This window comes from Mesoplodon mirus, assembly GCF_964341445.2.
Source record: "Mesoplodon mirus genome assembly, chromosome: 4".
In the NCBI taxonomy this organism is placed as follows: Eukaryota; Metazoa; Chordata; class Mammalia; order Artiodactyla; family Ziphiidae; genus Mesoplodon; species Mesoplodon mirus.
The window spans coordinates 58,351,935-58,365,409 of record NC_138979.1 but is presented as its reverse complement, the minus strand read 5'-3'; the positions used below and the strand labels follow the sequence as shown (position 1 = coordinate 58,365,409).

At 54.2% G+C, this 13,475-nt stretch overlaps 1 protein-coding gene across 2 annotated transcripts in view; it reads left to right on the top strand.

Annotated features, from left to right (window-relative positions):
- Nucleotides 1-10,186, top strand: part of ITGA11 (integrin subunit alpha 11) — a 127,099-nt gene extending 116,913 nt beyond the window's left edge. The window contains exons 23-30 of one of the 2 annotated variants that reach the window (XM_082617733.1): nucleotides 453-542; nucleotides 1,340-1,430; nucleotides 2,718-2,831; nucleotides 3,034-3,120; nucleotides 4,426-4,536; nucleotides 4,634-4,729; nucleotides 8,024-8,137; nucleotides 9,286-10,186. In XM_082617733.1, the coding sequence (XP_082473859.1) occupies nucleotides 453-542; nucleotides 1,340-1,430; nucleotides 2,718-2,831; nucleotides 3,034-3,120; nucleotides 4,426-4,536; nucleotides 4,634-4,729; nucleotides 8,024-8,137; nucleotides 9,286-9,309 (727 nt within the window). In that variant the 3' untranslated portion in view covers nucleotides 9,310-10,186. Of the gene's footprint in view, nucleotides 1-452; nucleotides 543-1,339; nucleotides 1,431-2,717; nucleotides 2,832-3,033; nucleotides 3,121-4,425; nucleotides 4,537-4,633; nucleotides 4,730-8,023; nucleotides 8,138-8,823 lie in introns of both variants that reach the window. The other variant, XM_082617732.1, reaches the window with a different exon arrangement.
- The last annotated feature ends 3,289 nt before the right edge of the window (nucleotides 10,187-13,475 follow it).

The following is a 13,475-nucleotide window of genomic DNA, read 5'->3' as shown; positions in this document are numbered from 1 at the left end:
GGGGGGTCGGCTCAAGGGTCAGTAAATGCTCTGCTGTGAATTCCTCATGCTCTTCCCCTCTCTTGGGCAGACCCTTGCCCTGGAGGCGTCATCTCCCGGGGCGGGGGCGGGGGGGGGGGTAGGTAGCACAGGATTTGCCCGTCTGACAGATGAGGAGGGCAGACAGGCCGCTGTGACCAAGCTGGCGCCGTCCTCCCAGCCTCCAGCCCAGATGTGCTGCACCCAGAAAGAGGGCAGGGAAAGCTGAGGTCTCCAGGTCCCCTGCCTCCCCGGCCCTTCCCCTCCCGGGAGACACCTCTGATGACCCCCCTGGCTGGCTGCACTGGTGCAGCAGAGCTAGACGCACGGGGATGCTCCTTCTCAGCCTGACTTGTATCCCTCCTGCTGCCCTGAGCTGGGTGGAGGGAGGGCTGCCCCTTCCTGACCACAGGCACTGCCGGCTCTCCTTGCAGTGACAGTGACGAGGAAGAGAGCACCAAGGAAGACAACACGGCCCTCCTGCGCTTGCACCTCAAGTATGAGGCTGACGTGCTCTTCACCAGGTGGGCCGCAGCCCCAGGGCCCTCATGCTGAGGGACTATGGGAGGCAGCTGGGTATGCCCCTGAGAGTGCACCCCCCTGGTCCATGGAGGGGAGGTGGCGTCAACATGGGGGAGGAAGAGATACAGACCTGGTCCCCAGGGAGCTCCCCGCAGTGGGGGAGGGGGAGGGCTGGAGCAGCAGGCAGTATCCACCCCAGGTGCAGGCTATAAGCGGAGGAATGGTCTGCAGAGAATTTTAAAATAGTAAAACCTACTAAAAAGTCCATCTGCATTTCATTACCACTTTGCACTAGCAATTCGAAATAGCATCAGTGAGAAAATGCTCCTCCCTGCAGGGCAGACTGCTCCCCCCGCCCACCCACCTCAGTCTGCCAGTGGTCCCCAGTGTGCCCCCTGAGAGCTCCCAGGAGGGTGGAGAAGTCAGAAGGTAACCACAGACAGAAAGTTCGGGCCCTCCCTCAGCCACCACTAGAGGCTGGAACGGTGCACAGTGGGCAAGTTCATGATCAAAAGAGGCCATGCCCCTGGGCAGGAGGCAAGGGCAAGGGTGGCAAATAACTTGCTCTTCTGGTTCATGGCCATCCACACACTAGGCAGACATTGCTAATTGATCTCAGAGTTTATTCCTTCTGAGCCTCAGAATCCTTCCCAACACAGCACTCCCAATGGACACAAGAGGAAACGTATTTGCTGTGGTCTAGGGGGAGGTGGGCGCGTGCCCACACCCTCCTTCGTTCGCTTATCCATCTAGCCTACACTGACTGAGCTCATGGCGGCCCTGTCCTCTGTCCCTGCAGGAGCAGCAGCCTGAGCCACTACGAGGTCAAGCCCAACAGCTCGCTAGAGAGATACCATGGCATTGGGCCTCCCTTCAACTGCGTTTTCAAGGTTAGTCTGGAAGGGAGTCAAGCAGACAGCGAAAGACAGGAGCTGAGGATCCCCCATCTCGGAGGGGAGGAATCTGGAATCATTGCTAGCGCCTGGGGTTCAGCCTCAACCCTGCCACCCATTCACTGTGTGACTTTAGGCAAGTCCCTTCCCCTCTCTGGGGCTCTCAGTCATCATCTGGAAAATTATGGGGCTGAACTGGGAGGATGTGTCAGTGAAGATTAGGTGTAGCTGCTTATAATTTTTAAAGTATGAAAAAAAACAGTGATCTAAATGCCCTGGGGTTTATTCTCTCCCGTAAAAGAAGTCCAGAGCTGGCAGCTTTACAGAGTCATCCGGGATTGGGTCTCCTTGTGTCTGTTCCACCATCCTCAACATGCAATCATCAGCCTATCAAGTTCACCTCATAGTCCAAGGTGGCTGCAGCTCCAGCCATCACGTTATCATTCCAGGAAGAAGGAAAGGGAGAAGAGCAGACCACACCCCTGCCTACTAAGAAACCTCTCTGGCAGTTCCTTGCACTTCCAGTTACTTCTCATTGTCCAAAACGGTGTGATTCAGCTGTACGGGAGGCTAGGAAATATGCCTTTTTGTCTTGCTTTCTGTCACTAAGGAAGGAGGGAGAATGAGAATTAGGAAGCAGTTTAGAGTCTCTGCCATGGTGTGCCCCAAGATCTCCCCAGCCCTGAACTACTGAGTGAGAATTGGGAGCAGGTAGACAGCTGGAAACATGCAGATGCCTCAGTGGCTCATCCAAGAGAGATTTAGTAACCTGCCCAAGGCCACACAGCTCATCTGTGGCGGCAGCCCCAGGTTATGTGCTCAGCCTTTCTGATTCCAAAGCCCTATTTGTGATCACTGTGGCTCTGACACCAAATGTGTCACGGCTAGAATGTGAACCAACACACACTCACTATTTACATCCTGCATCAGTTACTGATTATTTCTCACAATAAAGGGATTGCTGTCACCATCTCCACCCCGACCTCTGTCCAGGGAGGCCACCAGCACCACAGCCAAGAGAGGGTGAAAAGGGAAGTGACCCTTGCTGTCAGCCTCATGGCCCCCTAGTGACCCATCCTCAGCCTCCAAGAGCCCATCCCTTTCAGTTTTCATGCAGTTTCATCCTGTATCCCCCCGCCGAGATCTGGAAGAGCTTTGGAGCATCTACAGTGAAAAAGCCAGGGGGCTTGAAGGGGCCTGGCTGGGGGGATCGCCCCGTGAGCCTCGTCCTCCACCCCCCAACTGCTGCTGGGTGTACTGACACCTCCCCCGCTCTGGCCACAGATCCAAAACTTGGGCTTGTTCCCCATCCACGGGGTGATGATGAAGTTCACCATTCCCATCGCAACCAGGGGCGGCAACCGGCTGCTGCTGCTGAAGGGCTTCCTCGCTGACCAGGTACCTGTGCCCTGGGGGGCCAGCACAGGGGAGGGGACAAACATATCCCTAGGTGTGCCCCCAAGTCCCCAGACCTCAGCTCCTTCTCCCAAGCCCAGGGCCAGCCGGGCCTTCTCTGGGCAGAGGAGGAGAGAGGACCATGTCTGGGACGCCGAGTCTGCCAGTGCTGGTGGTGAGGCTGGTTGCGTGTGTCCTCGTGCAGGCAAACACGTCCTGTAACATCTGGGGGAACAGCACTGAGTACCGGCACGCCCCGACGGAGGAGGACTTGAGTCGTGCCCCACAGCTGGTGAGTGTCCCCCGCGCCAAGAGCCCTGGGGGATGAGGAGAGGGGGCTGCCTGAGCTCCTTGTCCAGTAGTTTGTCCAGAAGAGCTTGTTGAGCACCTCTATGTCCCAACCTCAAACCGAAAGGACACAGAATAAGGAAAAGATACTTCTTGCCCTTAGTGAGCCTACCATCTCACAGGAGACATGGGATTGAGTGTAAAGAAGCCAGGTAGCGAGGCTGGGATACGTGTCAAGTGAGGGGCAGTGGAGCAGACAACCTCGAGTAGAGAAGCAGGGGTCATGGACTTGCCTCTGTGCCTAAAAGGGCCGGTAGGATACGGACAAGCAGAGGGAGGAGGAAGGAGCAAGACCACACGGGGCTTGTATTGGAGACACCACATCACCTGGGGCCTCCCTGCCCCCAGAGATGGAAGGCAGCCCAGCTCCCACTCCTGAGGCCCTCCCCAAGACATCTGCTAGTGTCCAGGTTTCTGTTCCCAGGGCTGCCTCTGTCCCCACATACCAATTTCTGAGCGTGCCTTCACTATTCCTTACCCAAATAAAAATCTTAGCTATTTTCATTTTGTTCATTTTCAAGTGCCTCACACAAAGCATCTTTGGAGTGTAGTGCACTTTACTGAAGACTTGAACTTGGGTGGGGTGAGGTGGCTGCGAGGGAGCAACACAAATAAGTTTAACCTAATAAATCCTAATTATTTGATGATTTGTTTGGGTTTCCTGTTAGGACTGTATCATCTGCAAGTAATGATAGTTTTAGTTTTACCACTCAATCCTTTTAAATTGTTTTTCTTGTCTTATTGCTCTGGCTATAAGGGCAATGGTAAACAGAAACGATGACCATCTTGTCTTGATCCTGCTTTTAAAGGGATTATTTTTAATTTTTCATTATTAAATGTGATACTTGCCATAGGCTTTTTAAAATAAGCACCCTTATTCAGATTCAGGACGTTCCCTGGGAGTTTTTATCATAAACAGAAGTTGGATTTCATAAAAGGCTTTTTTCTGCATCTGTTGCAGTAATACTATCATTTTCCCTTTAATGCGTTTGTATGGGGGTGACATTTATAGGCGCCCTAACGTTGACCCAAAGTTCTGTTCCTGAAATACTCCCAGTTATGCACAACTTCAAGTGGAGCATCGGATATACCGTCCTTACCTTGTCCTCCACCCCCATCCCTTTCCTTCTTCCTTGTCCTCTGCCCCTCCTACCTCAGGAACAAAACTCCACTTGGTCAAGCTGGGCAGCTGAGCCATCTCTCTGGTGGCCAAGCCCCTGCTCACCCTGAGACCCACCTTCTCTTTCAGAATCACAGCAACGCTGATGTAGTTTCCATCAACTGCAACGTGAGGCTGGCCCCCAACCAGGAAATCAGTTTCCATCTGGTGGGGAACCTGTGGTTGAGGTCCCTAAAAGCAGTAAGTAGAGCCCCAGGGGCCAGGCTGGAGGAGGCAGGTGCTGGGGAGCCTCCCCCGGGGGAGGGGCCAGAACCTGACAAGGCCTCTGATTACACAGCTCAAGTACAAGTTGATGAGAATCACGGTCCACGCAGCCTTGCAGAGGCAGTTCCACAGCCCTTTCATCTTCCGCGAGGAGGATCCCAGCCGCCAGGTGAGCACTGGGAACCCTGCAGACCTGGGCCCGGGCCAGGCCAGCTTGGGGAAGGGTCGCCCCTTCCCTGAGAGTTTTCCTACTCCCCCTGCAGGAGAGAGATGGACAGGCCTGCCAGCAGTTAGTGCAGCATCAGAGGCGAGGGAAAACCGAGACAAACAGGCTGTTAGGGGCAAAAATGGGGAGAACAGGGCCAGAAACAGGCATTGGCGCTGTCCCTCGGGGGCACCAAGCGCTGCACCTCAACAGCCCCCGGAGGCGAGGAAGGAGGGACACCTGCGTATTTTACACTAGAGGAAGCGGAAGTGCAGCCCAGGCCTGCCTGCCTGCCTGCCCACCTGCCTCAGGGCGGCAAGGCTGGGTCTTGACAGGCTGGCAGCCTAGAACGGCCATCCAACCCTCCCCTCCACACCCATCCGCGCCTCAAATCTAATGAATGAAGTCTGCTGCGAACTAAAATTGTGAAGACCGAGGGATTCGAGCTGTCTCTGAATTGGAACTCCTTTTGAATTGAGTAAAACCAGACTGTCTCAGATCAAACTGGCTTGAATCAGGGTCCAGGAAAGGGGTGAGGCTCCATGTGGTGCTCTCTGGGAAAATGAGAAATTGGGTCTTGAAAAAAAGGCGGGTTCTCTGGAAGGAGCCGGGTGTCTCGGGCGTGGGACGCTGCTGCCCTCCACTGGCCACATCCCCAGCCCTGGCCTGGGCTCTGTCGAGCGTCCTGTACCAGATGCGCAGTCACCCACCAGCCCCACCCCAGGAGACACTGGAGAGCAAACTGGGCCTGGTCAGGAAGCCAGACCTCCATAAAACACAAACGTCGATCCCAAACAGCGTGTGAGTGTGCCAGGCAGAGGGGGAGCAGGCACAGAAGCCCAAAGCAGCATTCAGCAGATCCACCCCAGGAGCTGTTTTATTTGTTCATTCTTCAGCATTTGTCAGGTGTTCATCCTGTGACTCAGGCTCACCCCCCAGATGAATTAGGCAGACAAGGGGGCGAGGACAACGAAGTGTGGGTGCAGTCTGGGGGTGAGCACAGGTGCTGGCATGGGGGTTGGTCAGAGCAAGCCATGTCCAGGGAAGGCTTTCTGGAGGAGACGGTCCACTTGACCTGAATCTTGAGAGACGTGGGAATTTTCCAGGCAATCAAGCGAGAAGAGGCATGGTACAGACACCCCACGCACATACAAACCACCCCTTTCTCCACACTAGTCCATCTGTCATTTACTAGTTTAAGTGATTTCTCCTTCCACTCCCACTTCCCACCCCCCAAAACCCCTCTTATACTTTCTGGATGCCTCACTTCTCTTAGAAAGCCAGCAACCCCAAATTTGAGCCCCTGTTGCCTTGGCTCTGTGCGAGGTGCTGGTGTGGGAAGGCGGAGCCAGGTCCCAGCCTTCAGGGATGGAAAGAGCATAGAAGGGACCTGCTGTTGGTGGAGTCCTACCTATGTGCCAGGCGCCGTAACAGACACTTCCCGTGTTACCCTGCTTACTCCTCACAGCACTGTGAGGGGCGTCCCCACGTCCATTTTTCAGATATGGAAACAGAGGCTGTGTGAGGTAAGGCGGAAGGGGAGCAGGCTTGCCTCAAGGTGAAAGCGAGTCACTGGCCAAGCCGGGCTCCGCCATGCTGTCATGGGTGCGTTCGTTCAGGCTTTCAGCGCGTTGACTGAGCTCCTGCTCTGTCCCAGGCGCTGTTCCCGGCACTGAGGATAGAGCAGTGAGCAAAACAGATAAAGCCCCTGCTCTCCCTGGAGCTGACACTCTAGACGGGGGTGGGGGGAAGAGTCAACGAACATAAATACATACAATGTCAGTGGTGAAAAGGTCTGCCCAGAAAAACGCAGGTGCGTAAGGGTGGAGACGAGGGGTGCCATTTTATACAGGGAGACTGAGGAAAGCGTGTAAGGGGACAGCAGACAGAGACTAGAAGAAATACAGTGGTGTCATGCAGCGAAGGGGGTTGGGGGAGCCCCACCAGCAGAAGGAACAGCGATGCAAAGCCCCAGCAGCAGGCGTGTGCTGGGCGTGTTGGCAGCCGGGTGGCTGAGGGCTGGAGTAGAGAGAGCAAGGGGCAGAGCAGGAGATGAGGCCGGCGAGAGAAGCAGGGCCGGAGGGTGCAGGGCCTTGCAGGCCAGGCCAAGGACCCTGTTTTCCACTCTGAGGAAGATGGGAAAACCTGGAGGACGGAGCAGAGCAGAGAGTAAATCCCCTGCCTCTGGCTACTCTTCCAAGAACAGACTGTAGGGGGCGAGACACAAGCAGAAGGGGCAGCTAGGTGGCTGCTACGGTCTCCAGGTGGGAGATGAGGGTGCTCAGTCCAAAGAGGTAGCCTTGGTGGTGGCAGGAGTGGCCACATTCTGGGTGTTTCCAAGGTAGAGCAGATAGACTTTGCCGGAGTCCACGTGGGTGTGAAAGTGAGAGTCAGTGACCCATACAAGAAGCAAGAGCAAGGAAGGACAAGGCTGCCATTTGCTTTGAGGGGAAAGATGTTGAAGGAACAGGTTTGAGGGTGAGGAGTGAGGTCAGGAGTTTATCTGGGGACCTGTTAAAGATGCCAGGCAGGCCGAGTAGACAGTTGGATATGAGTCTGGAATGCAGTGGAGAGTCCAGGTAGAAGGTAGCAATGTGAAAGCATCAGCAGGCATAAAGGTGGTTACGGCCCTAGGACTGAGTGAGCTTCCCCGGGGCTGCGTTAGGGCTCTCATGGCCCTGGGCACTTCTGCTTTCAGGGCCTTACTCCATAAACAAGGTTTTTTTTTTAAGTATTATTTTCTGACTTGGTCTGTATAAAGACAAATCCAGACAAGATTATATTTTTTGATTCTAACTTTAAAAGAGATTAGAACATTTCTGTGGGCCCCTAAAAGCACCATGGACCCTGGGCGCCATGCCCACAGTGCCTAGTCCATAAGTCAGCCCGGAGCTCACCAGAGCCATGGGACACACCAACATTTAGGAAGCAGCAAAGAGAGCAAGAAAGAGTGGCCCATGTGGTAGAAGGAGGAAAGCAGGGAGAGTGGAGTGGCCCCCGGCCCAAGGCAGAAAGCGTCTCAAAGAGGAGGTGGGATCACTTGGTCACTTAAGTCAGGTGTCTGCTGCACCAGGGCTGGGAGCTCTGAGGCCTCTCGGCAGGCTGGTGCCACCCGTCCCTTCAGCATCTCCCTGAGGAAGGGGATGCAGCTCTCCCACCAGGTGCCCGCTGTCTCCTACCCTCCTGCCCCTCTCCAGGCTGCCACCTGGGCCCCAGAACAGTAGCGCTGTTGACCTGGCCTCACCCCTCACCTTGCAGATCACATTTGAGATCTCCAAGCAAGAGGACTCACAGATCCCCATCTGGATCATCGTGGGCAGCTCCCTGGGGGGCCTTCTGCTGCTGGCCCTGCTGGTCCTGGCACTGTGGAAGGTGAGGGCCCCTGCAGGGTGCGGGTGGGGGGCAGCATCCTGGCTGTCCAGGCCTGGGGCCTCCGCCTCTGAGCTCTGTGCCCAGTCCCCATGTTCTCCTCCGTGTGGGAGCTGGGGCCCACCCAGCCTCCTCCCCAGAACTTGCCGACTCCTCACCACAGCAGGCAGATGGGCTAGGGCCACCAGAGGGTACTCAGCCTACGGCTCCAATCCTTTTGTGGGTCCCTCTGAGAACCTGAGGAAAGCTAGGCTTCCTCTGATCAGAAAAAAAGCAAGCACACACAGCCACAAAATTTCTCCAACAATGTCAGGCTGTTAAGAAGTCCCCCAAAAGCCCTTCTCTGTCTCTGAGCCTCAGGCTAAGAACCCCTGGTCTCAACGTCCTCCTGTTATAGATGAGGTGAAGGAGGCCCAGAGAGGTGTTGACTAGGGCAGCGTCAAACAGCATGACTGCTTGCCTCTTGACACAGGCTCCGTCCACTTGGTTCCAGCCTCCCTGTCACCAATTAAGTGGCCCGTTGTGCAGCCTGGCGGTGGTAGGGGAGATATGCAGCATGAGCTGGGGTGTTCAGGGAAGGCTTCTGAGGAAAGAAGCCTTAAGAGAGTGAGTGAAGGGAGAGCAGGAAGGGGAGACAGGCCTTGTCCACCCTGCCCACCCCTGAGATTTCTCCCTTTGCCTTCCCACAGCTCGGCTTCTTTAAAAGTGCCAAGCGCAGGAGGGAGCCTGGCCTGGACCCCACCCCCAAAGTGCTGGAGTGAGGCTCCGGGGGAGGCTGTGAGTTGATGGGGGCCAGGACATGGGCCCAGGCAGTGTGCAGGCCCATGGCCCACCGAGCTGGGGTGGAGAGGACACCGGCTCGCTTTGCACTTGACCTCATCTCCTGAGAGACCAAGTCTGCTCCCTCTGAAAGGAACTCAAGTCAGTTTTAAGAGGGACTGTTCTACTGGGAGCCATGGCACCTCCAACACAGATCCCTAGGGATTTAAAGGGACACCCCCCCCCCAAGGTACATCCCAAAGCCGCCCCCAGGCTCTGTGGGGGCATTTGCTGCCCCCATCACTAAGGTGCTAGAAATTCGTCATCACCCCATGCTCAGAAGAAACCCAGAGGGGAAGACTACAAATGCAAACCCACTCTGCCCTCTCCAGACCTCTAGTTCCAGTGGGACCTAAGGGGACAGCAGATCTGCACTCTGCGCTGTCCTCCCACCCCAACGCTGTCCATGGCTCCCGAGTCTCCTCACCCCTTCCCCAGGCCGGAGCGCCCCCTGCCTGAGGGGCCCAGCGGTGACAGCTGTTGGCCTGGATGAAGACAGACTCTGGGACGCGGAGACTGTGATGGACGGGCAGCTGGGACCTAGGAGACTGGGCACCCACCAAGATGCGGAGGTGGGCGGGCTCTCCCGCATCCCCACCGTGCGTTCACACTGACCACCGCCCACATCCCCTCCCAACACGCTCTCAGCAGCTGCAGGCCTGCAGCTGCCACCCCTCCTGCTGCTTTTGTTCCTGGGAGCCTGGTGGAAGTGTGGATGACGCAGTCCCCAGACTCCACGTTCCCACTTTGTCTTCCACCACAGCCTGTCCCGATGCGATGGCAAGGCTGCAGGCCGTGGGCAGGGGTAGAGGTGGGGGGCCTCCCCTCCCTGCATCACCCCCTCCCTACACACACACACACACACACACACACACACACAGCCTCTCACGGCCTCCCATCCCTCCCTTCCGACCACCCATCACCCATCACCCGTGGGGGAGAAGGGCTGGAATGCACTGGATAAAGCCAGTGCAGGAACCCCCGGAGCCTGTGCAACCTTGGTGGCAAATGTCTGATCTGCCAGCCCATGGGACAAGTGGTACTACCAATGACAGCGCCCCGAGGACAAGAGGCACGCCTGGTGCCCAGCCGAGTAATTTATGCCTTAACCTTGTTTTGAGGTAGGAATGAAGGGGGGATACATCAGAGGCATCTGTCCCCTGTCACATAGTACGACCTTTACTGTCGTACATATTTTAAAGAAATTTTTAAAAATACAGTGTTTAAAAACAACTAAGAGGCTGCCATCCGTTTTGTGGGCAGAGCATGTCCTAGTGAGCCACACTTTTTGAGGACAGGAGGTGGATGAGGGGCTCCCTGCTTCTTTCCCATTGTCTCTAGATGTTTGGAAGGGACTTGTCCACCCTTTGCTCCCCACAACATCCCCTCCCAGCGGCTGCCTGGTCTGGGATGGACATCTCCAGTGATGGAGCACTCCCTCCCTCTTTCCCTCCCTCCCAAGCCCACCTGTTCCATCTTTGGCCAGTTTAGATGGTTGAAACCCACATGTCACTGTAGCTTCTACCCCTTTGTTCCTGCTCTTTCCTCTCAGGCCTCCCAGATTTCTCTAGGCTGGCATCTCAGTGGTGACCTCCAGACCCTGACTTCTAGTTCCTTCACCTTTACCCACAGACTACTCTTAAAGTTAGTTGTCTCCATGCTATTCTCATGCCTTTGGAATCCCAAGAAGCCGGTAGAATCTTAGAACTTATTTGGTCCTGTTCCCCCATAGACGAGGACGCTCAGAACCAGAGAAGTTCAGGGCGAGCCCCAGGTTCCACAGCAAACTCCAGACTAATCCCAGGACTGCTGTCTCCCAAGCCAGACTGTCATTCTAGTCCAGCCTTAGGAGGGCTTCGTGAAGGATTAGAAGGAATTGATACGAAGTCACGCGTCACTCTTTATGGGAATATGTTTTCTCAAATGGTGAAACCAAAATCCGAAGGTAACATTTTAAAATCGTATTTCATTTGCATCATTACCCTCATGAATGGAGTAGTCTGGCTAAAGGAGAATCAATGACCCCGCACCCAAAAGTGCATTGTTTGATCTGGCACCAAGTCTTCTTTCTGTCAAACACCGTCAACTCTGAGAATGCTTTCATGTGAAACCAGACTTTCAGAGATTGGCATTCACATTTTTAAAATCTGCCATGTGCAGCCACAATGCAGGCCAAACAAAATGCATCTGCAGGTCAGATGCAGCCCAGAGGTCACCAAATTGCAACCCCTGGACTCAGAGGCAGCCTTTATCCCCAGGATGTCATAGTCCCTCCATGTCCTCCCCTACCCTAGGCCAAGAACAACTAAATGGTCAAAAGGTGGAAAAAATGGGAGGCTTGTTTGTATCTTCAAAGCCTTCAGCCCTTGCACTGTGTCGCTCTCCTCTCTCTCTTATCAATTCTCCCTGTCTGAAATTATTTGCTCTGGGGTATAAATGTCCACGACTGGCCTTAAGTGTGCTGGTAGGGCAAGCAGAGAAGATACGTTTTACATGGAGCAAAGGCTCATGCTAGAGCAGCGTTTCTCGGGCCTGGCTGCACATTAGAATCACCTGGAAGCTTTAAAAGCTACCTATACAAGGGCCCACCCCTGGGAGTCAGACTTAATTGGTTGGGAGAGGGGCCAGGGCATCATTTGTGTTTCAGAGTTCCCCTGGTGACTCCAGTATGCTGAGCATTGAGGTCAACAGGCAGGTGAATATGTAGGCTAGAAAGCGAACAACAAAAAAGGGGTTTACGTGCACAAGTGACCTTCTATGCTGAGTAATGGGAACTGTGTTGTCATTGTAATGCTGTTCAAGTTTACTTGGCTCCCGCCTGCAGTTTAGAAGACTTTCTCGTTGCAGCAAGTCTCCGGAGTGGAATTTGCTACAGGAGATCACCCAGTTCTTGAGTTGGGGGCACATTTGCTAATGTCCGGGGGGGGAGATGAACAGCAGCCTCTGAAGCATTTTTAGCATTTGGTGGCAAGCTGTCCAAAACGCAACCGCAAATCAACATGAAAATTCATATTATGGTTCATAGATGGGAGTTCTTAGCAATGCTCTCTGTCTGGTAGTTAAGTGTAATTATTTATGATGGAGCTAAGCAGCGAACTCAAGAGTGTTAACATGAAGCATAACCAACTTAAAAACGGTTTAGTCTTTTAGAAGCCTTATCGGCCCATCCTAGACACTACTTCAAAACAGCTGCGCTGATTTCCGATGGCCTCGTGATACTAAAGCAATTCCACGGCAGGTGAGCGCGCAGGAGGAAAACGTGCCTGGGGCGAGGCCTGACTCTGCAAACCAAACTACCAGCGGAAGGCGGTTTTAGAATCTGCTCCGTGGACTGTCAGGATTTTTTAAATTCTAGGCTCACTGTCTAGTAGAGGGAAAGGACCTCCAACAAGGAGTTGTGAACTGAGATGTGCAAGATGTTCCGGGGGGTCTCATGTTGATTCTGACATGGTGAGACCCCATGTGGGAGGGGCACCGGCCCTCAGAGAAGATACAGGAGCTGAGGGGCAGACCTTGGGTAACTTTGAGAGAGGCCTCAGGCCCTTGTGCCATCATCCGGTGTTCTGCAGGTAAGTGGACATCAATTATGCTGTCCCTCAGTTCCGGCCAGCTAAGAGTTGAAAAGGAGAAATTCAGGTAAGAGTGCGGCTTCTTTCTGGTGTCAGATGGTGTGGGCATGTAAGCTCGGAGGGCAGGGTGTGCCTCTTAAAGCAGAATATCTATCCAGAGCTGAGCTTCTCAAAGTGGGGTCCTGGGTCCACCTAAATCAGAACCACAGATGACGTTCTACCCCAGACCTCACAGATCCAGTTCCTGTGAGGTAATTTTAAGCACATTAAAATTATAGAACCAGAAATCTAGAGCCGTAAGATTTTGTTATTCTCTAGACTTCAACGTCAGTTTCTTACAGCATGGCCTTTCTCAGCTGCCCTTTAGCCTGTTTTGGTGGCCGCAGTCATCAGTAAAACCCCCCCAAGGGGTGTCCTTCCAGTGCCAACAGTGGAGTTTCTGGGTCTTCCTTTTGTTAAGAAAGGTGGTGCTTCTTAGCAAGATGGGTATCAGGTGAAGGGGGCTAATACAAACACAACAGAGAGAGGGAGGAGAATAATTCTTTACCAGGAAATGTGGGAGAGCTTCTCTGAGACCTTTCCTAGAGGTCTATAAAAGACAAGTTGCGGGCTTCCCTGGTGGCGCAGTGGTTGAGAGTCCGCCTGCAGATGCAGGGGACAAGGGTTCGAGCCCCGGTCCGGGGAGATCCCACATGCCGCGGAGCGGCTGGGCCTGTGAGCCATGGCCGCTGAGCCTGCGCGTCCGGAGCCTGTGCTCCACAACGGGAGAGGCCACAACAGTAAGAGGCCCGCGTACCACAAAAAAAAAAAAAAAAAAAAGACAAGTTGCTGTCTCCATCAGTATTCAAGAGTTTTTAGCATCCATACTCTCCCAAAATAAGACACTAGACTCTTGGCTTTAAGTCCCAAGATGCCAGGCAGCCTGTAATCGAAGCAGCTGGCTTAATCATGCT